Source organism: Centroberyx gerrardi, chromosome 3 (genome assembly GCF_048128805.1).
Source record: "Centroberyx gerrardi isolate f3 chromosome 3, fCenGer3.hap1.cur.20231027, whole genome shotgun sequence".
NCBI classification, from domain to species: Eukaryota; Metazoa; Chordata; class Actinopteri; order Beryciformes; family Berycidae; genus Centroberyx; species Centroberyx gerrardi.
Genome location: NC_135999.1, coordinates 28,072,692 through 28,094,990, shown reverse-complemented (window position 1 = coordinate 28,094,990; position 22,299 = coordinate 28,072,692). Strand labels below are relative to the sequence as shown.

Genomic DNA, 22,299 nt, shown 5'->3' with positions numbered 1-22,299 from the left:
CTGTCCAGTGTCATTAGCATATGAGGCTGTAGCTGCTGATGGAGTCCATTCATCACCAGACTCTGTCATACACCGCTGGGCTTGCACCACTATTGACTTCCACTCATCTAATCTCTCTCTCTCTCTCTCTCTCTCTCTCTCTCTCTCCCCCCTGTATTTCCTTCCTCTGCCCTCCTCCTTCTCTCTTTCTTTCTCTTTCCCATCCCCTCTTCCTCTCGTCCTCTTCATTTTCACCCCACCTCTCTCTCTCTCCCTTTCCATTATCTCTCTCTCTCTCTCTCTCTCTCTCTCTCTCTCTCTCTCTCTCTCTCTCTCTCTCTCTCTCTCTCTCTCCAGTCTATGCAGAGTTTATCTTCTTGGGTCTGTTCATGTCTGAGATGCTGATCAAGATGTATGGTCTGGGCATCCAGCCCTACTTCCACTCCTCATTCAACTGCTTCGACTGTGTGGTGAGTGCACACACACACACACACACACACACACACACACACACACACACACACACACACACACAGTAACTGTGAAAAAGTGAAAAAAACACATTCAACTCATAAGTATAGGGTTTTGATGACAAATTGATCAGTCCATTTAATCAACAGATTTTTCCCATGTTGCCCTGCGACAAATGAGCGATCATGCAGAATATTGCAACCAGAATCAGAATTGCTTTTATCGCCAAGTGCAATAAATGTACAGGAATTTATCATGGAGACATTCCTGCAAACACATGATTCAGGACGTCTCACCCTGCCACTTGGTTGATGGTCGCTCTATTCAGACTGATTGTGGGCGGGGCCAGAGGCTCCAGCTGCAGCTCTGCAGCAGTGTGCAGCTACATAGTGTCTAACAGGGAAATCCTGTATTTTTCCCTGCTTTGCCTTTCATAACGTTACGTCATTTTAATGAGTTAATATAACTAGCTAGCAAGCACTAATTAGGTAGCATCAATCAAACAATAAAGGTAGCATCAATCAAACAATAAACAAAAAAATCACTAAACTGACTTCAGAGCTCCCCATCGAACCCCAACGATGGATGCAGTCATTCTTCAAGCTTTGTTTTTGAGACGTTTATTCCTGTAGTCTTTCAAATGAAAGTAGTTGAGAACTGGGAAGCTTTGAATGGCTCCGCCTCGCTCCGTTCACCATCTTCCATTGACTTTACATGCATCCTCGCCGCCTCTACTGTTTTTTTCTGTAAGTAGAGTAACATAACAGCAGAGTAACATACTAACATACATGGTACAGAGAGAACAGGACCGCACATACAGTGCAAGGGGACAATATGGATAATAGACTACACTTATATAATACATATATACTTAATTTGTCATATACTAGTGTTTATCAAAGGCTGAGGCATATTGGTTGAACTTGTAGTTTTTTATAAGGTAACAATATGATAAAACCAGTAAAATGTACTAATTGACTGTGTGTGTGTGTGCGTGTGTGTGTGTGTGTGTGTGCAGGTGATTGTGGGCAGTATCTTCGAGGTGATCTGGGCCACCATCAAACCCGGCACGTCCTTCGGCATCAGTGTGTTACGAGCTCTGCGGCTGCTCCGCATCTTCAAAGTCACCAAGTAAGTCTGTCACACACACACACACACACACGCACATGCACACGCACATGCACATCAGCTCACTCGTGCACAGGTGAGACAGTGATGATTATGATGATAAAAAACTGAGGTTCTGTTACTGTTTTGCAAGCAATTTTTCTTTTTTTTTTGCTTGGTTGGAGGTTTGATTCCCAGTGGAAACACTCACAGTATAAATGTATACACTCCTGGTTCTGTAAAGTGCTTTGCAGGAAAGTGTGTGTGTGAGTGTGTGTGGTGTGTGTGTGTGTGTGTGTGTTTATGTTTCTATGAGCGTTTCAACCTCTGTGTTCATCAAACAACCTCCGTGAAATTTCCACTGTAAGATTTTACCACCAGATTTGACAACCGGCCTTTAGTCAGCATTCATTCTCTTCACGTTCTTTTCTTCAGTCTCTCTCTCTCTCTCCTCTCACTCTCTCTCTCTCTCTCTCTCTCTCTCTCTGACCTCAGATTCAGCATTTTTTTTGTCCGTTTCTTGAAAGAATGTTGACAACTGGTGTTTTTGATGTGTTGCTGTTTTTTATGCCCTGCTAAGAAACCTTTCTCTCTCTCTCTCTCTCTCTCTCTCTCTCTCTCTCTCTCTCTCTCTCTCTCTCTCTCCTTCCCTCCCCTCCTATTTCTTTGCCTCCTCTTTCCTTCCTCCTTTCCTTCCTCGTTCCCACGCCGCCTTATTCCCTTCCTCCCTCCCTCTATATTCCTCTCCTCCCCTCTCTCCCACTCTATCATCCTTCCATCCCACATCCCCTTCCTCCATCTCTCCTCTTTCTTCCTCATTCCTCTTTCCTGTGTGTCTTCTTCTCTCCCTTCATGTATCTCGTCCTCCCTCCAATTCTCTTCTTCTCTGCCTCTTTTTTCCCTTCCTTCATCCCTCTTTCCCTCCCTTCATGCCTCTCTCCCTTCCTCTCCAACTTTCATCCTCCCTCCCTCAATCCTTCCCTCCCTCCCTTTCATCCTCCCTCCCTCATCTCCTTCCCCTCCCTCCTTCCTTCCTCCCCCTCTGTCTTCTGTGCTCGCTCCCTTCCTCCCTCCCTCCCTCCTTCCTTCCTACCTTCCTTCCTTCCTTCCTTCAGGTACTGGGCTCCTCTTCGGAACCTGGTGGTTTCTCTGCTCAACTCCATGAAGTCCATCGTCAGTTTGCTCTTCCTCCTCTTCCTCTTCATCGTCGTCTTCGCCCTGCTGGGCATGCAGCTGTTTGGAGGACAGTCAGTATCACTGCATGTGGTTTGCTTTCTGTGTGTGTGTGTGTGTGTGTGTGTGTTCCTCATTCCCCTCTCTCTTATTTCCTCTGTTCTCTGCATTAACTGTATGTTGAATTCCTTTCTTTCTTTCTCTCTGTATTTGTTTTTCACTGTATTCTTTCTTTCTTTCTTTCTTTCTATCCTCTCTTCCTTCCTTCCTTCCTTCCTTCCTTGCCCCTCTTTGCAGGTTCAACTTTGACAGCGGGACTCCGCCCACTAACTTTGACACCTTTGCAGCAGCCATCATGACAGTGTTCCAGGTAGGACAGATGTGATTATGCTCATTCATATAGTTTCAGTTTTTATATTGTAAATTTACGTAATTTCAATGCGACAATGGAAGTCGCATAGACAGCCACATCTTCCCTTTTCTACTGCCAATCGGTGGTCACTGACTCTCTCTCTCTCTCTCTCTCTCTCTCTCTGTCTCTCTCTCTCTCTCCCTCTCTCTCTCGCTCTCTCTCTCTCTCTCTCTCTCTCTCTCTCTCTCTCTGTCTCTCTCTCTCCCTCTCTCTCTCGCTCTCTCTCTCTCTCTCTCTCTCTCTCTCTCTCTCGCTCTCTCTGCAGATCCTGACAGGAGAGGACTGGAACATGGTGATGTATGATGGGATTGAGTCCCAGGGAGGAGTGACAGACAAAGGGATGGTCTTCTCCATCTTCTTCATCGTCCTCACACTCTTCGGCAACTGTATCCTCCCCGCCGCCGAGGCTCAGACACACACACACACACACACATACATGCACCCAAGCTCATTCATGCTGATGATGACAGATATGGAGATGGTGACGATGATGATGATGAAGATACGCTGCCTCACACACACATGAATAGGAGTGAACACGTGCACACATATGGAGACATACATTTGCAGACACACGCCCACACACAAGCACATGCATACATACAAACATGCAACCACACACACACACACACACATTTTTTCCCACATACACGTGCCAAAGCTCGCCCCTGCACACGTGATGGTTTTGATGACGATGATCACGACGATGATAATGAGAAGGATGTGGACGACGACTGACTTCCTTCCTTTTCTCCCTCCATTTCCTCTCGTCATTTAAAAAAAAAAAATAGAAAATAAAATGCCACCTCCTCTCTAGCTCTCTATCTCTCATCTGTTTCCTTCCTTTATTCTACCTCTCCTCTCTTTCTCTCCTCCCTCGCCCATTTTCCCTCCATCCTACTGTTCGGCCCTCTTTGTGTTGACGTTTCTCCTTCACCTCCGCCACCACAGACACTCTGCTCAACGTCTTCTTGGCCATCGCCGTCGACAACCTGGCCAACGCCCAGGAGCTCACCAAGGTACGGGATCAAACAGAACAAAAACAAATACATTATGTCCATTATTTAAAAAACAAAATGAGACAAGGCAATAGTAAATATGTCGTCCCCCAAAAATCATCAATTCCAATTCAACTGAGGAATTGTCGCAAAACGACAAAAATGGACGACAATAGACTTAATACCTACTGTCTGTCTTTTTTTTCTCATTTCTGTTCTTTTTGTCATTTTTGTGCCAATCCATTAAAAAACTAAAACTTAAAAATAAGAGGAAGTGGCTGACATGATTCTCTCCTCCTCCAATAGGACGAGGAGGAACAAGAGGAGGCGGCCAATCAGAAGACGGCGCTGCAGAAGGCCAAGGAGGTGGCCGAGGTCAGCCCGCTGTCAGCAGCCAACCTGTCGATCGCCGCGTGAGTACACGCACACACACACACACACACGCACACACATTTACATGCACACTCACACATATACAAACACACTTATGCCCAAAACTCCCTCACTTGCATTTTTTCTAAGATTTCACATTGGCACACATGCATTCATGCCCATGGCACTCATACACACACGCACACACACGCACACACACACACACACACATATACACACAAAAAACACACCACATGGACTCTTCGCTGTCAACTTCTCTTCTCTAACATTTGTGACTGACACTCATATGGCATACACACACACACACACACACTGACACATGCTCGTCCTCTAAGACATGACTAAAGCAATTGTTCTGAGAGTGAAAGAAACAGATTTGAGGCTTTGTGATGCAGGCTGGAGGAGAGCGAGAGGCGGACAGTCAGCGCTGTGTGAATCTGCTGCTGGCAGCAGAACTGCTGACAATGGGACGCATCAGACTGACGTGCAGAAACCGCTGCTCCTTTACAAGCCGCTGGACGCTTCAGTCACTGTGGCGAGCCCAGCCTTTGACAGCTAGATTAGAAGCTGGTGGTTTCTATGCCGCAGCGTACTTGTCACTTAGACACTTGTCAATCATTTAGCAAGGTCCTGGATAACCTGGACAAGTTATGGAAGTTGAAAAATACATTTTAACCCGTCGCACCCTGAGTTTCCCCTTAAACTTCCTCTTAAGTAGCTTCAAAGTTAGAATAAATATTTTTTTTAAACTGTACAACAATGTCACATCCATATTCTGTATCTGCCCGTTTCAACACTTCATTGAAGCTATACCTGCTTATATTGAGTGAAATATTCAAACCCAAGATGACTTTTTTTATGGCTGCACCATTATAGCAAATGGAAAAAAATCGACATGTTTATGCATCATTTTATACACATGACCCTGTAATTCAGCCTGACATATTTGGTATCTTTGGAAACCGTGAGATCTTGACTAGAATTTAAAATAAAGTTTTGTGAGTTTGAACAAAGCTCGCCTGTGAAACGTGTGCTTGTAATGATGGACCTGCATGAGGGACCTTAGGGTAGAAGTGGAAAAGCTAAGGAAAATGTCCAAAAAATATCCAAAGCACAAAATGTTTTGGAAATGCCATGTAGATTTGATAAATGATAATAAAGATAAATGTCTGTTTTCCTACTCTCTATCACCAATTGATAAAACACAACAGTGATTCAACCTATATCCAGTTCATGAAAGCTTTTCCATTGTCTGGTCTAAACAGCCGGGTCATCCATTCTTTTACATGCATTTCTACTTCTGCACTGGTATTGAAATTGTCAGGTGCAAATATTTATAAAACCCTAAAAGCTTACTTATCCTAGTTTTCTTTGCTGTTTCCTGTCACTACTTGCTGCTGCAATTAACCAATTTCCTCACGGAGATCTTGACAGTTTCCTCTTATCTCTTCCCCTCTCTCCTCTTTCTCTCTTTCTGTCTCTCCCTCCCTCCCATTCTCCCCTCTGCCTCATCCTCTCTCCATCAACCCCTCCCTTCCTCAACATCCCTCCTTCCTGTCTTTCCTCCCCTCACGTTCATCATCCCAACTCTCTTCCTCAAACTCTCCTCACTACTCTCTCCTCCCTTCTTCTCTCCCCCTCCATTTCACCTCCTCTCCCCCCACTACACTCTCCTCCCCTCTCTCCTCCCCGTCACACCCTTTTCCCTCGATGCCTCCTCATCACAGTAAGGAGCAGCAGAAGAACCACATCAAGGGCAACAAGTCGGTGTGGGAGCAGCGGACCAGCGAGATCCGCCGTCAGAACCTGATGACGAGTCGCGAGGCGCTCTACAACGAGCTGGAGCAGGAGGACTGGAAGGTGGGAGGGGAGGGAGAGGAGGTGAGGAGTTCCCCCCCGCCCGGACGCCCGTATACACATATATATGCAGTCTACTCCTGATATATATATGGTGGATATTTTGGTGTATTGTGTGTAGAGTGATAAGTTATTGTAATCGCTTAAAGGGACATTAACCCCCGTGTTCAGCCGGGGCTTTGAGGTGATTTGAGGCTGCAAATCTCTCCAGATCAGAGTTTAAATTATGAACCGGCTTGAGCTGGGTTTCCCAAAGGATTTCCTAAAGGGAATTAGCTACTCTTGGATAACAATTGACAAAGCTTTAATATTAAAAAAACGACACGTTTTGGCTGCAATAGCCTTTGTCAGGGTGACAGGATTGCATTCACCTCTCAACTGACACGCTGTGCACAAGGTTTTTCTTCTTTTTTGATGACAATAAATACATTCAGTGGCATCTAAAATAGCTACGCTTCAACCAAACACACACCAGTATTAAAAAAAGGCAGTTGCTCTTACCTGGCTTATGAGGCACCCAAGGGTTCCAACCCCTTAAAGACAAAATGGCCCTGAAGGTTTTTAATATTAACACTTTGTCAACTGTTCTCCAAGAGTAGCTGATTGTTTTTGTCTTTTTGATTCATGCACCTTGGAAGAGCTGCAAGGTTGCGACGAAGGTTTTTTGCTGGGTTTCAGTGGTTTACCAAAATCCTGAGATTAAGTTCATCTTTCCATTGTAAGTGAATGGAGGCGAGATGAACTTACTCTGAAGTCTTCTTCAGGAAACCCAAAACAAGTTTAGGTGAAAAATCCAATTAAAATCTATAATCTATATCTATAATTTGAGACCTGATCCCCAGTACACTGGTACCTAGCTGTGTAAATACAGAGAAAAATGTACAGGCTACCAGCCACTTTGGCAGGAGATAACCAATCATTGTTTGGTATTTTTCTGTTATTCAAATCTGCTTCACTGATGATATAGGTAGCTGGTAAGCTTTTGAATCCATCCAGTGCTACCTAGTTATGTAAATATAAAGAAAAAACAGTTTTCATCTGAAGTGAATTAAATTACGTTTCAGGGCATCTGTGTCTAATGTGTAATGACTTCCAGTGGAGACACAAGGGCCTGGCCTGCTTTTTAACTACTGTGTATTCTAGGTCATGCAGCATTTCACAGATGTTTTGATTCCAGGGTGTAATGTCCCTTTAAGCCTGTGAAAGAGTGTTATTATTGCGCTAGCCACTGCTATATGGGACGGCTTGATGCTGCGTGCTTGGGAGCGATGCATTATTAAAGTGGGGCATGCAGAGAAATCCAGAGCTGTTCCCAAAGAAGGCAGCAGACTCAGAATTGGAGCGGGGCGAAGTGTAGCGCACTTCAAAAAAAAAAAAAAAAAGAGTATGCACTTATCAGGAGTCGACTGGATGTGGCTCGGCAAACTGCAGATTCAGAGCTTGAGCAGGTGCCATTTTGCGGCGCTGGAAAGATTCATGACAATTTCTTTTGCAAATTGTTCATGTGGAGCCAAAAATGGTGGACTGTTTGCCGAACTGTGTATATCTGTGGCTCAGGGGAGGGAGGGGGGGTGGTTGGGGGTGGGGGTGGGGGGGAATAGAGGAACAGGGGGAGCAAGCGCAGCAGAGTTGGGGTTTATTTTGGGGAATGCTGAGACAGAGCTGAGGTATAAACTGCCAGGTGGGAGAAAGGTTAAAGTAGGCTTGGACAGTGTCAGATGCATCAGCTTTGAAGCTAATCGCTAACTGCTACCGAAAAACCATGTAACTGCAATGTTGGTGTTTTTGTGTTTGATGAGTTTCATGAGCCTTGGGCCCATGAAACCTGTTACGAGCCAACTGAATCATTTAAAACATGCATGGATGTCAATGAGAAAATGAGCACTATTTTCTTCATTACACAAGAACTGTTTGCAGATACATGGTTTTTGTGCAACAACGGTGCAAATGCTTTTTTTCTTTTTTTGTCTTTAATTTGCCATACATGTTGATTGGACTGATACTGTCTAATCAAAGTAACACTGTCCTCCAGCAATAAGACCAAGTTTGAAGTAAGCATTTTTCAGAGATATCCCTCAGCACTGGTGACATGAGTGGTGTTGTACACTGTTAAAACTGTTAGGTGCATTGGGGTTTCTTCCAAAGCAAGCCAATAAACTCCCTGCTTGAAGAGAATGTCCCGTAAGAAATATCCCTGCAGTTTGATAAACCCCTAAATTTTCCTCGAAGCCCTTTTATTTTTTAATACATCTTGCTAACCGTCAAATCATCAGGGTGTCTGCAGGTCCTTCAGAATTCTTACTATGTCTTACCATGTTTTATAGGATTGATCGTGTCGCTTGTGTCGTCATCTCAATACACACCCGCATGCAGGGCCAGTCCAACAATCGAACCCAAAAAGCATGTAAAAGATGCCTCAACACAGAAACACTCATACTGCAGTCACACCAGTCTAGAAATAGTCTGCTGGCTGCCGGTCTTCTGCCAAGTTCAGGGAAGAAACGGAAGAACAGGATTTTGTTGCTTCAGCTTGACAGCATTCGCGTGCTTTGTATACACGGTAAATACCACATGACGTGAATGCGCCATCGGAGTACTTGAACGTTCTACTTGCTAGTTAAAATAAAACATCTAATAAGATAAGATATCACTTTATTAATCCCAGTGGGGAAATTCGGGTGCCACTAATACTGCAATACACGCAAATTTCAGGCAGTAGATAATCTGAAAATTGGATGTAGGTAGAGCTCACGGCACGTATGGGTTTGGGTTAGGTAATGCTTAGCTAAACTTACAGAGATGGGGTATCGCTTGTGATTGGGCAGTGTGAGCCTAAATGTAGCAAATACAAAAATTCAACAAAGTAAACATTACCGCTATGGTTGCAACCAAAGAAAACCAGCTCTAGGTGTGATCTAAGACTTAAGACTCTCTGAAGTTTGTAACAGCACCACCCATCCCCCCCCCCCCGCTGCCCTGTCCCCCTCACCCAGGTGTCCTACCCACGGAACGCACGCGGCGACATGAAGACCCACCTGGACCGGCCGCTGGTGGTCAACCCCCAGGACAACCGCAACAACAACACCAACAAGACGCGACCCGGGGACCTGCCCCTGGACCAGGAGTACCAGCGGCAGGACCTGGGCCACTACCGCCGCGCCGCCCCCCACTACTACTACCACCACCACCACCAGAGAGCCGGCGGAGAGCCGGGCCAGCCGGCGGAGACCCGCATGGGGCACGGCTTCAGCTGCACCTCCCTGGGCACGGTGGAGGGCAGCGTGGAGGGCCAGCAGGGCGAGGAGAGGCAGGGCCACCGGGGACACCGGGGACACCGGCACAGGAACAGGGAGGGCAGGGAGGCTCGCAGCGTTTCCCCACAGCACAGCGAGAGGGGAGAGGGGGGCAAGGAGCAGAGGAAGGCCAGGCAGCACCGCAGGGCAGCCAGGGAGGGGGAGGAGGGCAGGAGGCACAGGTCCAGAGGGACGGAGGGAGAGGGGGAGAAGGGCGAGGAAGGGGAAGGAAGGAAGGCCAGACGGCATCGCCACGGCAACCAGGAGAGGAGCCGACAGCACCGTAACAGGAAGTGAGTGAAGGAGGGGTTTTGTGTGTGTGTGTGTGTGTGTGTGTGTATGTGTACAGGGTCTGAAGTTACCACCTGCCAAGCACCAAATGGCAGTAAAATTTGTCTGTGGTGGATAAATCAATCAGGATCACCCGCCACACTTAGCTTTTTGAGACGACAACATTTGAATGCTTCGGTTATTACAGACTTTAGTCTTTGCTTTTTCTTAAACTTTCTCCCTGCCGAACACTGTACATTCTGTCTGACCATCAGCCAATTAAATCAAAGCAAAATAATGTCTCCGCATTAAACAGGCTCGTGATTGGCTGCCTGGCACAAATCTAGCATCTAAACCTCTGCAAAACTTGGCATATTTTGGATGGTAAAAATTATTATTGGCAGGTAAATATTCTTAGTTTCGTTTAGAGTTCTTGGCAGGTGAGTCAAAAAGTTAATTTGTGTGTGTCTATCTGTTGGGGTAGAGCAAGCAATATGTTTACATTCATATTTGTATAATAGTATGTTCTGTCTGTGTTGGTGCTGATGTTGGTCTGCATTCAGACAGGGAACAATGCACATTTGTCATTGCACATTTTTTCTGTCACTTTTCTGTACATACAGTATTGTGCCTCCATCTGGTTTTTTTGATAAGGTGCTCCTTCCTCCACCTCATCCCTCCCCCATCTCTGCTTCCCTCTTTCATTCCCTTTCCTTCTCCTCTTTCCCTGATTCCTCATATCCCTCTCCTCGTTTCCCTCCCCCTCCATCAGGGATCACCACAGCAGCGGTCCCAGCCTCTCCACCACTCGACCCATCCAGCAGTACAACGAGGACCTGGACAACTTCCGCAACAACAGCAAGCTGGCCGGCGCCCACGAACACCCTCACACCCTCCCGCCGGACCACCCGGATCACCCCGACCACGTCAACAACCTGCTGAACCGCCGTGACGCCGACACCCACACCCTGCTGCACAGCATGGACAGCCTGATCCTGACCAGCATGGTCAAGCCCGACTACACGACCATAGACATGCCTCCCGTCTACCCCTACCCCTCCACCAACGCCATCCTGCAAGGTGAGTGGGGGGTCAGTCGTGTAGCCGAGGGTATAAGTAGGTACAGGTACAGGTCACAAATTTCCTAGCAACCATGTCTGGCGCCATCATGGAGGTCCAGAATTAGTGCAAATAACAGTATCAACAACAGCTGTCCTGAGAGATACCTTAAAGAGTAACTCCACACTAAAACACTTTTTTTGAGTTGTAAACTTGTTTTTTGTACTATGTTGAAATTAAATACAACAATGCCGGTCATATTGTCAACAATATAATCCAAATATGCTGGTGCCATATGTATCTCGCTAAACCCCGGTCAGTTCTGGAGAAATGCAAACACAATAGTTAGAAAAGGACGGTGACACTGTGGCAAGCAACAATGGCATAAGAGACTCAATCGGTTGTAATACTTTTCTGGCAGTACGATTTTTATCTCGCTTGTTTAATTTAGCAAAATAGTTTGTATATTAACTTGAATTTACACTGTGATGTAGCTAGTGTTGTAGCTAAGCTAACAATGAAAATTTGCTCTACCTGGGCAGAAAAATAAATAAACCAGAAGTGTAGTTTCTGGGGAATTCTGCGAAAATCCTATTTGAAACTCGGAGCTGATCGATGCTGCCTTTAGCTCGGCAAGGTCTCATTATCCCACGTTTTATGATGAGAATTTCTCCAGAACTCCCTCGTTTGAGCCGGAGGTGTGGCTACGTGAGATTAAACGCTACCCGACAGAATAAGCTCTAGTGAAGTTAACGTTATTGGTTACCTGCACAGAAGCGGTTGAAGACAGCATCTGGTCCCAAAAATATGTTTAAAAGTTGACACATTTATCAGTAAAAATTTACTGTGAAAACACCCAAAACATTAGCTGGTAAACCAAATAACAAATGACCGTCGGTGTCATTGCCGAGGTAGAGCGCGTTTGAAACTCAGGCTTCAAAAGCTAAGGTAAGGACTTCCCATCCGTTACAATACAAATTGTGCTGCAGGCTTTAGAGTTTCTGTCCAATTAACGCTCACACCTGGCTCTGGCATATCTGACTATTCCTTATTTATAGGTTCCCTGCTGTGAAAGCATCATTAAAAGAAGCCCCCCCCCCCCTTGCACTCTCCATACTCCCTCCAGGAGTCTCCCCACCGTAATACTGGGCTGAATCCAGTCTTCCTCTGTTCTGTTCTGAAAAACAATGCCAGTGGAAGTGTTTCATGTGTTTACTGTCCTGCTCTGTTGATGCTGACCTCTTTGTGTCTATCTGTCTATCCTTCTCTTCTCCGCCTCTCTGTTTTCTCCGTCTCAGTGAACAAGAACGCCAACACAGACCAGAAGAAGAGCGAAGAGAAGAAGGAGGAGGAGGAGGACGAGGGGGGAGACGAGGACGGCCCCAAACCCATGCCTCCCTACAGCTCCTGCTTCATCATGTCCACCACCAACCCGTGAGTGTGTGTGTGTGTCTGTGTGTGTCTGTGTGGGTGTGCGTGGGTGTGTGTGTGTAAAACTTTGGTCAAATAAGAGATTCTGGATCTTACCCTCTTTCAGTTTATTTTTGCTTTTGAGGATTCCTCTATTCATTTCTTTATTAGTTGAGGTGATTCTGATGGATTGGATAAAAAATCTTTAGCCTTACTTAGCTTAGCATTCCAGCATTTTGTGGCTTTTGAGGCGAGGATAACGCAAAATCCGCACCATGATTGTTAGGGTTTTTTTTATTCAGTAATGCATTAAAATATGTAATAACTTGGTCATATGTCATTTCTGCTTACATTATTTCACCCGTTTTAAGAAGAGGACGATTGGCAAATGGGATCCAAAAATCTCATTCGTTTTTGAAAAAACTGAAAAAGCAACAACACTTGAGTGGGCAATGCAATGAGTGCCAGACAATCCCAGCGAAGTGTTTGCAAGTCAACTTATTATTGCAAATACTATTTTATCCAGGTCTGTGTGTGTGTGTGTGTGTGTGTGTGTGTGTGTGTGTGTGTACATACCAGTTGTGGAACACATAGAGAAGTTATGGAATATGAAGAATTTTCTTTACAGGCCTGGAAATATTTTGGAAATCATGAATGTCTGCAATGAAAAGAAGCTTATTTCCATTTGTGTGTGTGCGTGCGTGTGTGTGTGTGTGTGTGTGTGTGTGTGTTTGCACCAGGTTTCGAAAGTGCTGTCACTACATCCTGACACTGAAGTACTTTGAGTTCAGCATCCTGTCTGTCATCGCTATGAGCAGCATCGCCCTCGCTGCAGAGGACCCAGTCTGGCCTGAGTCACCACGAAACAATGTGAGACACTGCTGCGTGTGTGTGTGTGTGTGTGTGTGTGTGTGTGTGTGTGTGTGTGTGTGCGTGTGTGTGTACCTCCATCCCTATGAGGAGTAAATGTCTCACAAGGATGTAGCAAATCTATATAAATATATTGTTAGAGCAATCAGTGATAGAAAGAAGCAAAACAGACATGTATTTATATGAAAATGTTGCAGATTATTACTTTAAAGGTTAGCTTTAAGATTAGAATTAGCATTAGGTGGTTTGTTATAGTTTGTTGGTGTCAGTCTACTTGTCTCTCTCTCTCTCTCTCTCTCTTAAACTCTCCCGTTCTCTTTCGTCTATTGGTCTTTCTCTCTGTTTCTCTTTTTTTCTCCCTTTTTTTCCATTATTCTCCCTGTTTCTTTCTGTCACTGTCTGGCTCCATCTTTCTTTCTATCTCTGTCCTGTTGTTTATCTTACCTCTCCTAGATCTCTCTCTCTCTCTCTCTCTCTCTCTCTCTCTCTAATGTGATAATGACCTCCCATGGTGCTGTATTGCTCTGCAGGTGCTGCGCTACTTTGACTACGTTTTCACGGGCGTCTTCACGTTTGAAATGTTGATCAAGGTAACCAAGTATCACCGTGTGTGTGTGTGTGTGTGTGTAAGCAGAAGTGATGTCCATACTTTTGTGTTTATAAGATAAGATAAGATAAGATAAGATTGCACTTTATTAATCCCCTTGGGGAAATTCAGGTTGTGTGAGTGTATGTGTGTGTGTCTTCAGTGTATGTGTGTGCATCTTTGTCTATTTGTGTCTGTGGTTGCATGCGTGTGTGTAGTTGTGTTTCTGTGTGTGCGCATCTGTGTGTGCATGGAGGAATCTGTTTGTGGTGTGTGTGTATGTGTGTGTGTGTCTGTGTGTGCACGTGTGTGTGTGTGTTTGTGTGTGTGTTTCTAGGTGTTTCTGTATCTGTGTTTTTTTGTATTTGTAGTGTGCATGTATGTGTGTATTGGTGTGTGTGTGTGTGTGTGTGTGTGTGTGTGTGTGTGCTGTACTGAGCATGCTTCCTGTCTTCCAGATGGTGGTGCTGGGCTTGTTTCTCCACCAGGGCTCCTACTTCCGCGACTTGTGGAACATTCTGGACTTTATAGTGGTTAGTGGTGCTCTGGTGGCCTTCGCCTTCACGTAAGTGCCCCTCCCCCTTTCCTCTTCCTCCTCCTCTTCCTCATCTCCACCCCCCCCACCCCACCCCACACACACACACCACCACCCATAGAAAGACCCTCGTCGCCAAGCCTCGTGCCTCCGATATGCCAGGCAATGTCCATCTGTCTGTTCCTCTGTCACCCTACTGTACTTCAGATTTCATCATTTTCTGTCATTCTCTTTCTTTGTCTCTCTGTCCTCTCCTCTCTCTCTCTCTCTCTTTCTCTCTGTCTCTCTACCCTCTCTCTCCCTCTCTCTTTCTCTGTCTTTAAACTTGCTCCCTTTTTTTCTCTCTTGCTGTGTCTCTTTCCTGTTGTCTTTTTTTTTGTCCCTATTTTCATACTGGCGCCTCATTCTCTGTCTCTTTCCCTTTCCTGTAGCCTTCCCTCGTACTCTCTCTCTTTCCATCTATCTCTGTCTCTCTCTCTCTCTTTCCTCATTGGTCATCATCACTCATGGCGTTGTTTCAGCAGGTCTTTCTCTACGTTTCCCCACCACGTTCACCTCGAGCACCAGCCATTGCCCTTTACCAAACCTTTTCCCTGACGTTCTTCTAGCCTGGAAGATCTTCACCAACCTCCAACCCCCTCTGACCTACACTCTAAAAAGTATAATGGCTCCCAAAAACCTTAAGGAGTTCAGATTGCAACCATAGGGGAACCTCAGTTGGTACCCTGCGGTATCCCTTCATAAAGAGTTCATGAGCGCTTATGGTACTTTCCCAAATTTTAACATATGGGACGGTTCCTCTGTAATTTCTAATGAGGAACCCTAAGGTTCTGAAGGTGTACCCTAAGTTTTTAGAGTGTAGCACCCTACCCCACCCCCAACCTTGCCTGAAATCACCCCCTCAAAAAGTGCCGCAGACATCCTTCCCCTCTGCTACCTGACCTAAACCACTTTCTCCTCGGCCTGTTTGCACTCCCTTCCTCCTGATTCCCAAACCTTTACTTACGAACCCCCTCCACCCCCAAACCCCCACAACCCCATAGTGCGTTCCTGTTGCACCCTCCTTCTAGACACCCTCCAACCCCCTCCCTCACCACCTCCACCCCTAATAGAAGCCCTCCTCCCATTAAATTCTGCACTTGTGCCTGAATCCCCTACTCCATCCCCCTTACCTTTGCTTCCCATCGCACCCTTCCTCCCCCCCCCTCCCTAGCACCCATTCTCTCTTGGCACTCTTCCGCTCCCTCCCTCACCGACCCCACCTCGCCCATAAGAGCTCCCCACCACCACCACCACCTCCCCTCGCCAAAAAATAGTGCGCCCAGTAGCGCTAACCTAACCACCAACCCTTGCTTCTTAATGCACCCTTCAGCCCCACCCAACCCCACCACACACACACCCTTCAACTCCCCACCCCCCCCCACCACCCCAGCACCCATAAGAGCCCCCCACCCACCCTCACCTCCTCCTCCCCCCTCCTCCTGGCTGGAGGTCCCGGTCGGTCCGTGGGGGTGAGGGCGCCCCAGACACCTTTAACCCTTTAAGTGCCCAGGCTATCCGTTCACCACAGGGAGGAACACCGCCAGGGCACAACTCCTCATCCCTTCGTCCCCTCTCTCTCTTTCACACACACACACACACACACACACACACACTTATTCACTGTTCTGGCCATGTTAACGTTACCGGAGGCGCAGGTATTTAACTCTCCTTCCTCTGCACGACCTGGGGAAGTTAGACTGAACGTGGAAGGGAGGGAGGAAGGGAGGGTGGGAGGCATGCTGGGGCAGGGCGTGGCGGGTGGAATGATTTGTTATTTTGCTGAGGTACGTAGCTAAAAATATATATATCAGATATGTATGATATATGCACCTGAGAAGGACTGAGTGTGTGTTTGTGTGCGAGAAAAGAAGGAGAAAGGGAGAGAGAGAGAGAGAGAGAAAGACTTGTGTGTTCATCCTCCTCATCTCTGTGGATGCCTACTGCATGTCTGCCTTGGTGGCTGCATGAACCTGAACACAAACCGTGATGTGGTAGACGGCATCACTCAAAACTATGTTAATGATGTTCAGTGTTGACCAAATCCCAGGCAATGAATGTACTCCAGTAAAATGTGTTACACAGAATGTTACAGCTAGCTAATGGCTATCGTAAGTACACTGTTACCTGATTATACATATGTTTCTGAAGTTGATAGCAAATATTGGCCCCTTTGCCTATATTTTACAGTATTGTGCTTTTGTGAATGTCATCACCACTGTGCGTTCACACTGCCAGCAGCTCAGGAAACCACTTGCCAGAAGTCCATTCATTTTTTTGGACCAGAGAAACCTCGGCCGATGTTGACCACAGTCACCTTGTTTCCATGATAGTCAGAAAAGCTGGCTGCAGCTGAACTTTTGGGAAACATCATCCACCCGCAGCCAGTGACATGCGAGCAATGCTATATGTCCAGCACATAACTGGAACACCAGTGGTACCACATTGGACAGAAGTACGGCGATGTGGTTGCTAGCAGTCTGAACGCAGAGTAACAGTGTTCAAGGAAACCACCAGCAGCAAAGGCAAACCAAGGAGCAGAATGGGGAAGGTGCACATACAAGTGTTTAAGAGCACAGCATACAGGAGACAGGTAGTATGAGTTTAAAGTGATATTTTACTTTGGTCCAACATTAGGCTTTTCACAGCTGTGTGAAAATTCAGGAGCATTCAACCGCCAATATTACGTTTCCCCTGGGATCTGCTGTCACCATTCCCAGCATTCATTCCCCCCACCTCTAAGTACTGATAATTGCAAACAGGAAAATTTACCTCATGAAAAGTATTATATTACCTGGGTATACTTTTCCAAAGTTGTAGATGTGATAGATGTATGATTTTTAGACATGTTTTTCCAAATGAAAGAAAGTGGCGCTAACTACAGGTCCCCAGAACGGCCAGTCATGGTGGTGGACTGTTCATGAACTCCTACAGAGATATATGTAGTAAAAAGTGAAAATGTTCTACCAAAGTGAAGTATCTCTTTAAGTGGAAGGCCGAGCAGTAGCTGCAATTGCAAAAAAAAACAGAACCTATCAAATTCTGTCATGCCTACCGACTGATAGGTTTGTTACAGCAAGTCGAAAATCACTCCACTCCTGCACCCTCCGCAGCATGACCCCCCTCCCAGAAGAGGATGCCTCCTCCCCTCCTTCACTAGTCTCCTTCCCTCCTCCTTTTACCCCCTTTACCGCTCTCTTCCCCCTCTCCCCTTCCTTGATTATCCTTTCCGTTCCCTTTTAGGATTCCTTCCTTCCCACCATTGACCCTCCACCTTCGCCTCCTCTCGCCACCCTTTCTTGCTCCTCTTCCTCCTCCACTTCTCCTCCTCCTCATTCTCCTCGCTCCCATCATCTGCTCCAGGCTGAGCTATTTTGCTTAAGGGGCGAGGGTTTCACACACACATGCCTGTGGAACCTCACTTTGTTGAGCCGCACGTCACAGTTTAAAAGCAGGGACATTACAGAGCCGTTGTACAGAGTTTTTTTCAGCATGGTTACGGAGATTGTACAATGGCTTAGTTTTAACAAGATTGTAGGCTTTGGGTTTTAGCCTCAACAAATGCTTCTGGCACCCTTCATCCTCCGAATGACGTTGAATGACACGGAATGATACCGTCACGATGACTGAGAACTGCATGCGGTAGCGGGACTACCGTTTTCTTTACGTTGACGCCGTGTGTGTGTGTGTGTGTGTGTGTGTGTATGTATGGGACAGTACACACGGATCCTGGTTTCTGGTTGCTGTGTGTGTGCTTGTGTGCTCTACCTTGTCTCAGAGTCAAGAAAACCTGGAACCGGCCAACTCTAAACATTCAACGTCTTTCTCTCCCCCTGCGCAGATTTGCCTCCCAGTCATGCAAAAGAGCTTTGATAAAATCCCACTAGATGATTGTAGATCTAATGAGGGCAATTTGTGCTGTAGGCCAGGTCTAATTGATCATTATGGTGCGATAAGATAAGAATCGGTGTAAATGGATGCAGCAATCGAGTTTCCTCATCCAACCGTGAAGGTAATACTTCATAGAGCCGGTAGTACAGCAGGCCACAGCAGCACAGCTGAGCTCAGGACGGCCAGGAGGGAGGGAGGGAGTTCTGACCAGGGGCTGGATCCACAAAACTACTATTTCTATAGATCTTAAGAAGTTACCAAAAAAGACATTTTAAGATGTTCCTGGCTCTTAAGTGCAATTCCCCTGTATTTTCTTAATATTAGTCTCATCTCTTAGAAAATTCTCTTGGTTTCTTACTTATGAACTTTTCAAATATAGCCTGCCTAGCAACTGAGATGTAAACAAGCATAAAAGGACTGAAAATGTCTTTTCAGTAATTTAAATAAGCATATTTGATGACATTAATGCCCTCTGTCTGCTAGCTATATCAATATAACCTATGCTGATTTGAAAATTTAAATCCATTCATATGTCAAATGCTTGAGAACTTTGCTTTCAATAATAGCATCGATTCTTAAGTATTATCTTAGGAAGCAAAATATGAAGAAAGTTAAGAAAATATTTAAGACTGAATGTTATGACAAAATAGCACATAAGAAGATTTTCTTTTCCTAAGAAGGTTTTGTGAATCCGGCCCCAGGTGTTTAATACAAAAAGCAGGACGATGAAATAGAACAAATGATTATTCATCAGCATTTTGACCTCAGCTGGTTTTCAGTGAACTACTGCAGCCAGTTGACTAAATGTGTCTAACTGTGCCTGTCGGACATCAGTTCCCAGCCATGTACAGAGTGTTTGCCTGACCAAGGCAGGTTGAGGTTGAAATATTGCTGAATAAACCCATCAGAGGGCACTAACCTAGTGCAGTTATGTTTTTTCTATTCCAAAATTGCCACACCAAGGCAATAAGGTTTATATTTACTCTCTGGAGACCAACATTTCCAAAAGAATTCCTCTTGCACCCTAAAACCCTGATTTTGTGGGATATAATGAAGGCTAATAAACCAAATATACCCTGTTTAAAGCTCCCAACCTACCAGCCCAGTATGTTACTTAGCCTTCCCTTAATTGCAGAAACGATGGAAGGCTTTGGCAACAAACAGTAACATATCTGTAGCTTTAACATCAGAATGATATGGCGGCCTATTTTGACCATTCTGTGACCTTGTCTGGGACAAATCACTGTTGTCGTGTGAAAACCTTGTATCTCCATTTTTGAGGATTTTCAGGTTTTCACTTGAAGGATTACATGTTCCTCTATGGGTTGAGAAAATTCTCTGACCTCCTGGTCTTGAACTCAAAATGAACTCAAAAATCCATCGTAAAATAAAGCTGTTCCTGAAAATTGACATTTTGGAGAAACAAGGTTTTCACCCGACAGCAATATAATGGCGCAGCAAGATGATAACAAACCATCCAATGGAAACTTTAAGTGTGTGTAATTTACGAGTGAGAAGGAAGAAGTGCAAATACTATCATGATGTATATGGATGGATATATATAGATACATTGTAGATAGACTATAGCTTCCCATTATCCAGTCACAAATCTAGGAGACAGGAAACAGGTATGTAGACATCCCATCCAGTTGTCATGGAGACGAGAGATGGGGGGGGGGGGGTTGCGGAGGGAGAGGGAGTGGTGTGTGTGTGTTTGTGAGTGTGTGTATGTTGGCGGATGCGGGGGTGGGGTGAAGGGTATTTCTGGGCAGGTGTATTTCTAACCAATCGCTGGCCATCTTGCTGTCCTTCCTTCCTTTTTTCTCTGTCTGTCTCTCATATGGATGTTTTTTCCTGTTTCTACCAAACCCCCTCTCTCTTTGTCTTGTGTCTGTCTTTCTGTGTTTGTCTGTCCGTCTCTATCAATGTCTGTCTGTCTGTGTCTGTCTGTCTGTCTGTCTATCTATCTATCTGTCTGTTTTTCCTTTCCTTCCCCTCCTCCTCTTCTGTCTTATCTGTCTCTCTTTCTTTCTGTCGCTGTCACTGACTCTCGCTGTCTCCATCTTCGCTGAAACTCGACAGGAGCAGCACCCGGTAAAGTTCTTCCTCTCCTCCTCCTCCTCCTCCTCCTCCTCCTCCCCTGCTCTCCACCACCGGATCAAAATGGCTTCTCTCTCTTTCTTTCTTTGTTCCTCTGCTCGTTCGTGCTCATTCCCCGCCGTATCGTTGCCCCTGTTCTTCTTCTTCTTCCATCCTCTGCCCCCGGCGGTCTGACTGTGGGCCCTTCTCACTCCTCCCCCTTCACCGCCGCACCCACATACACCAGGAACCCATCCAAACACCTCAGAAGTTTCACCCCCCAAAAAATAAGAGGAAGAAAGGTTTGATTTGGTGGCACAAGTTCAGAGGAATTGCCTTGATTCCACATTTGCACGTGAGGCAAATAATGACTGTTTCACTCAATAAAATTTCCCAGATACATATTTCCAGAAATTAGCATTAATTTAACCTTTATTTAAACAGATTAGTCCTGTTTGGGACAAATAACTTCACCAGCAGCACATCTACAAACAGAACAATAAAAATATGTACTACTATTAGTCATACCTCAATCGTGAGACTCAAAAGAGCTGTTGTCCTTCTTATTATATCAGTGTGTGTGTGTGTGTGTGTGTGTGTGTGTAGATCTGGTGTTAATTCCTAACACCTATGGCCTTACTGGGCTTTACTCTAATACTCTCAAGCTGCTGTGATAGACAGACCTCAGTCTACTCAACTTCAAAGGAGGAAGGCCTATTGATTATCGATTGAGTCTCTCACACACACACACACACGCATATACACACAAACACGCACCTCCCCAAACCCCCACACGCATACACGTGGAACTGCCAAGGCCCAGACTCAATCAATCAGCCGTGAATTGAATTGTCTTACGTTTTCTGCCACGGGAGCTGAGTTCATAGTTAAAGAGCGAGGCTTGATGGACGACCTCTACTCCGCTCCGGCTTGGCGGGCGTCCAGGCCCCTTCTGCCTTGTTTTTTGAAAATGGCCCATCCACTTACAGTAAAGATCAACTCCGCCATTTACTCCCTTGACACCCCCAATTTTTCCTCAGTGATATTGGTTTATGGCCGCACAAATCAAGAGCCGAGCGTTCCATTATGGGCTTCGGGGACGGAACAAGCGCATAAAAGCACGCGAGCCAAGGAGTTTGTCTTTTAGCCCTAAATCGGTCCGTCCACACACCCCCCTCCACCCCCACATCCCACCCCCTCTCATGACTCGTTCGACGCTATTGGTGGAAAGTGTTTGTTTGTGTTCTGTCATGTGATGTCACATCCTGCGAGCGGCATCACATGTTTCAAGAGTCTCGCATAGCCTCCATTTCTTGTCCCCTCCCCCCTTTTCCTTTAATTCTGGCTGCGGTCCATTTTATGAAATCAGGATTCAAACGAAAGGAAGCTATGTGAAACGTATCAGACTCAGTCCATTTAGTGTTTCCAAATCGAGGATTATATCGACATAATCCTAGCAATGTAATACCGAAAGCCCACTTCTCATGTGTCCATATCTAAAACCCCCATTCCTCCTGAAGAACCAAACAGCGTGTCACTGAAAAAGAAAGAAAGAGGTTTGGCTGGGCATTCTGCCGGGAGATGCCTGTCGATATGCACTGAATGTCTCGTGTATGATGATGAAGGTTGATAATGACGATGATGATGATGATAGTGCTGCTTCTTGATGTTCCATGAAACCAATCCGATCAGGCAACTGATCGCTTTCCCTCACACCGGTTTCATGTTTGACGCGCACTTGAAGTTTCTTTTTTTTGCAGAAGAAGAGACTGTAAGAGCTTTGATTGTCCGCACTGATGAAGTTTACGCCAATGTGCAATTTTATACAAGACTACTGCAAGTGTCATATCATGTTTTGCTTTTACTTAGATTGCCAT

The 22,299-nt window shown here is 45.7% G+C and overlaps 1 protein-coding gene across 1 annotated transcript in view; it reads left to right on the top strand.

The window, feature by feature from the left end:
- Positions 1–22,299, top strand: part of cacna1ab (calcium channel, voltage-dependent, P/Q type, alpha 1A subunit, b) — a 188,851-nt gene that overhangs the window by 116,233 nt on the left and 50,319 nt on the right. The window contains 16 exon segments of the mRNA XM_078282556.1: positions 337–449; positions 1,469–1,581; positions 2,673–2,804; positions 3,028–3,100; positions 3,408–3,528; positions 4,094–4,161; positions 4,447–4,553; positions 6,261–6,414; positions 9,384–9,976; positions 10,726–11,033; positions 12,311–12,446; positions 13,163–13,292; positions 13,823–13,882; positions 14,337–14,443; positions 14,539–14,544; positions 20,429–20,437. Coding sequence (XP_078138682.1) covers positions 337–449; positions 1,469–1,581; positions 2,673–2,804; positions 3,028–3,100; positions 3,408–3,528; positions 4,094–4,161; positions 4,447–4,553; positions 6,261–6,414; positions 9,384–9,976; positions 10,726–11,033; positions 12,311–12,446; positions 13,163–13,292; positions 13,823–13,882; positions 14,337–14,443; positions 14,539–14,544; positions 20,429–20,437 — 2,230 coding nt within the window.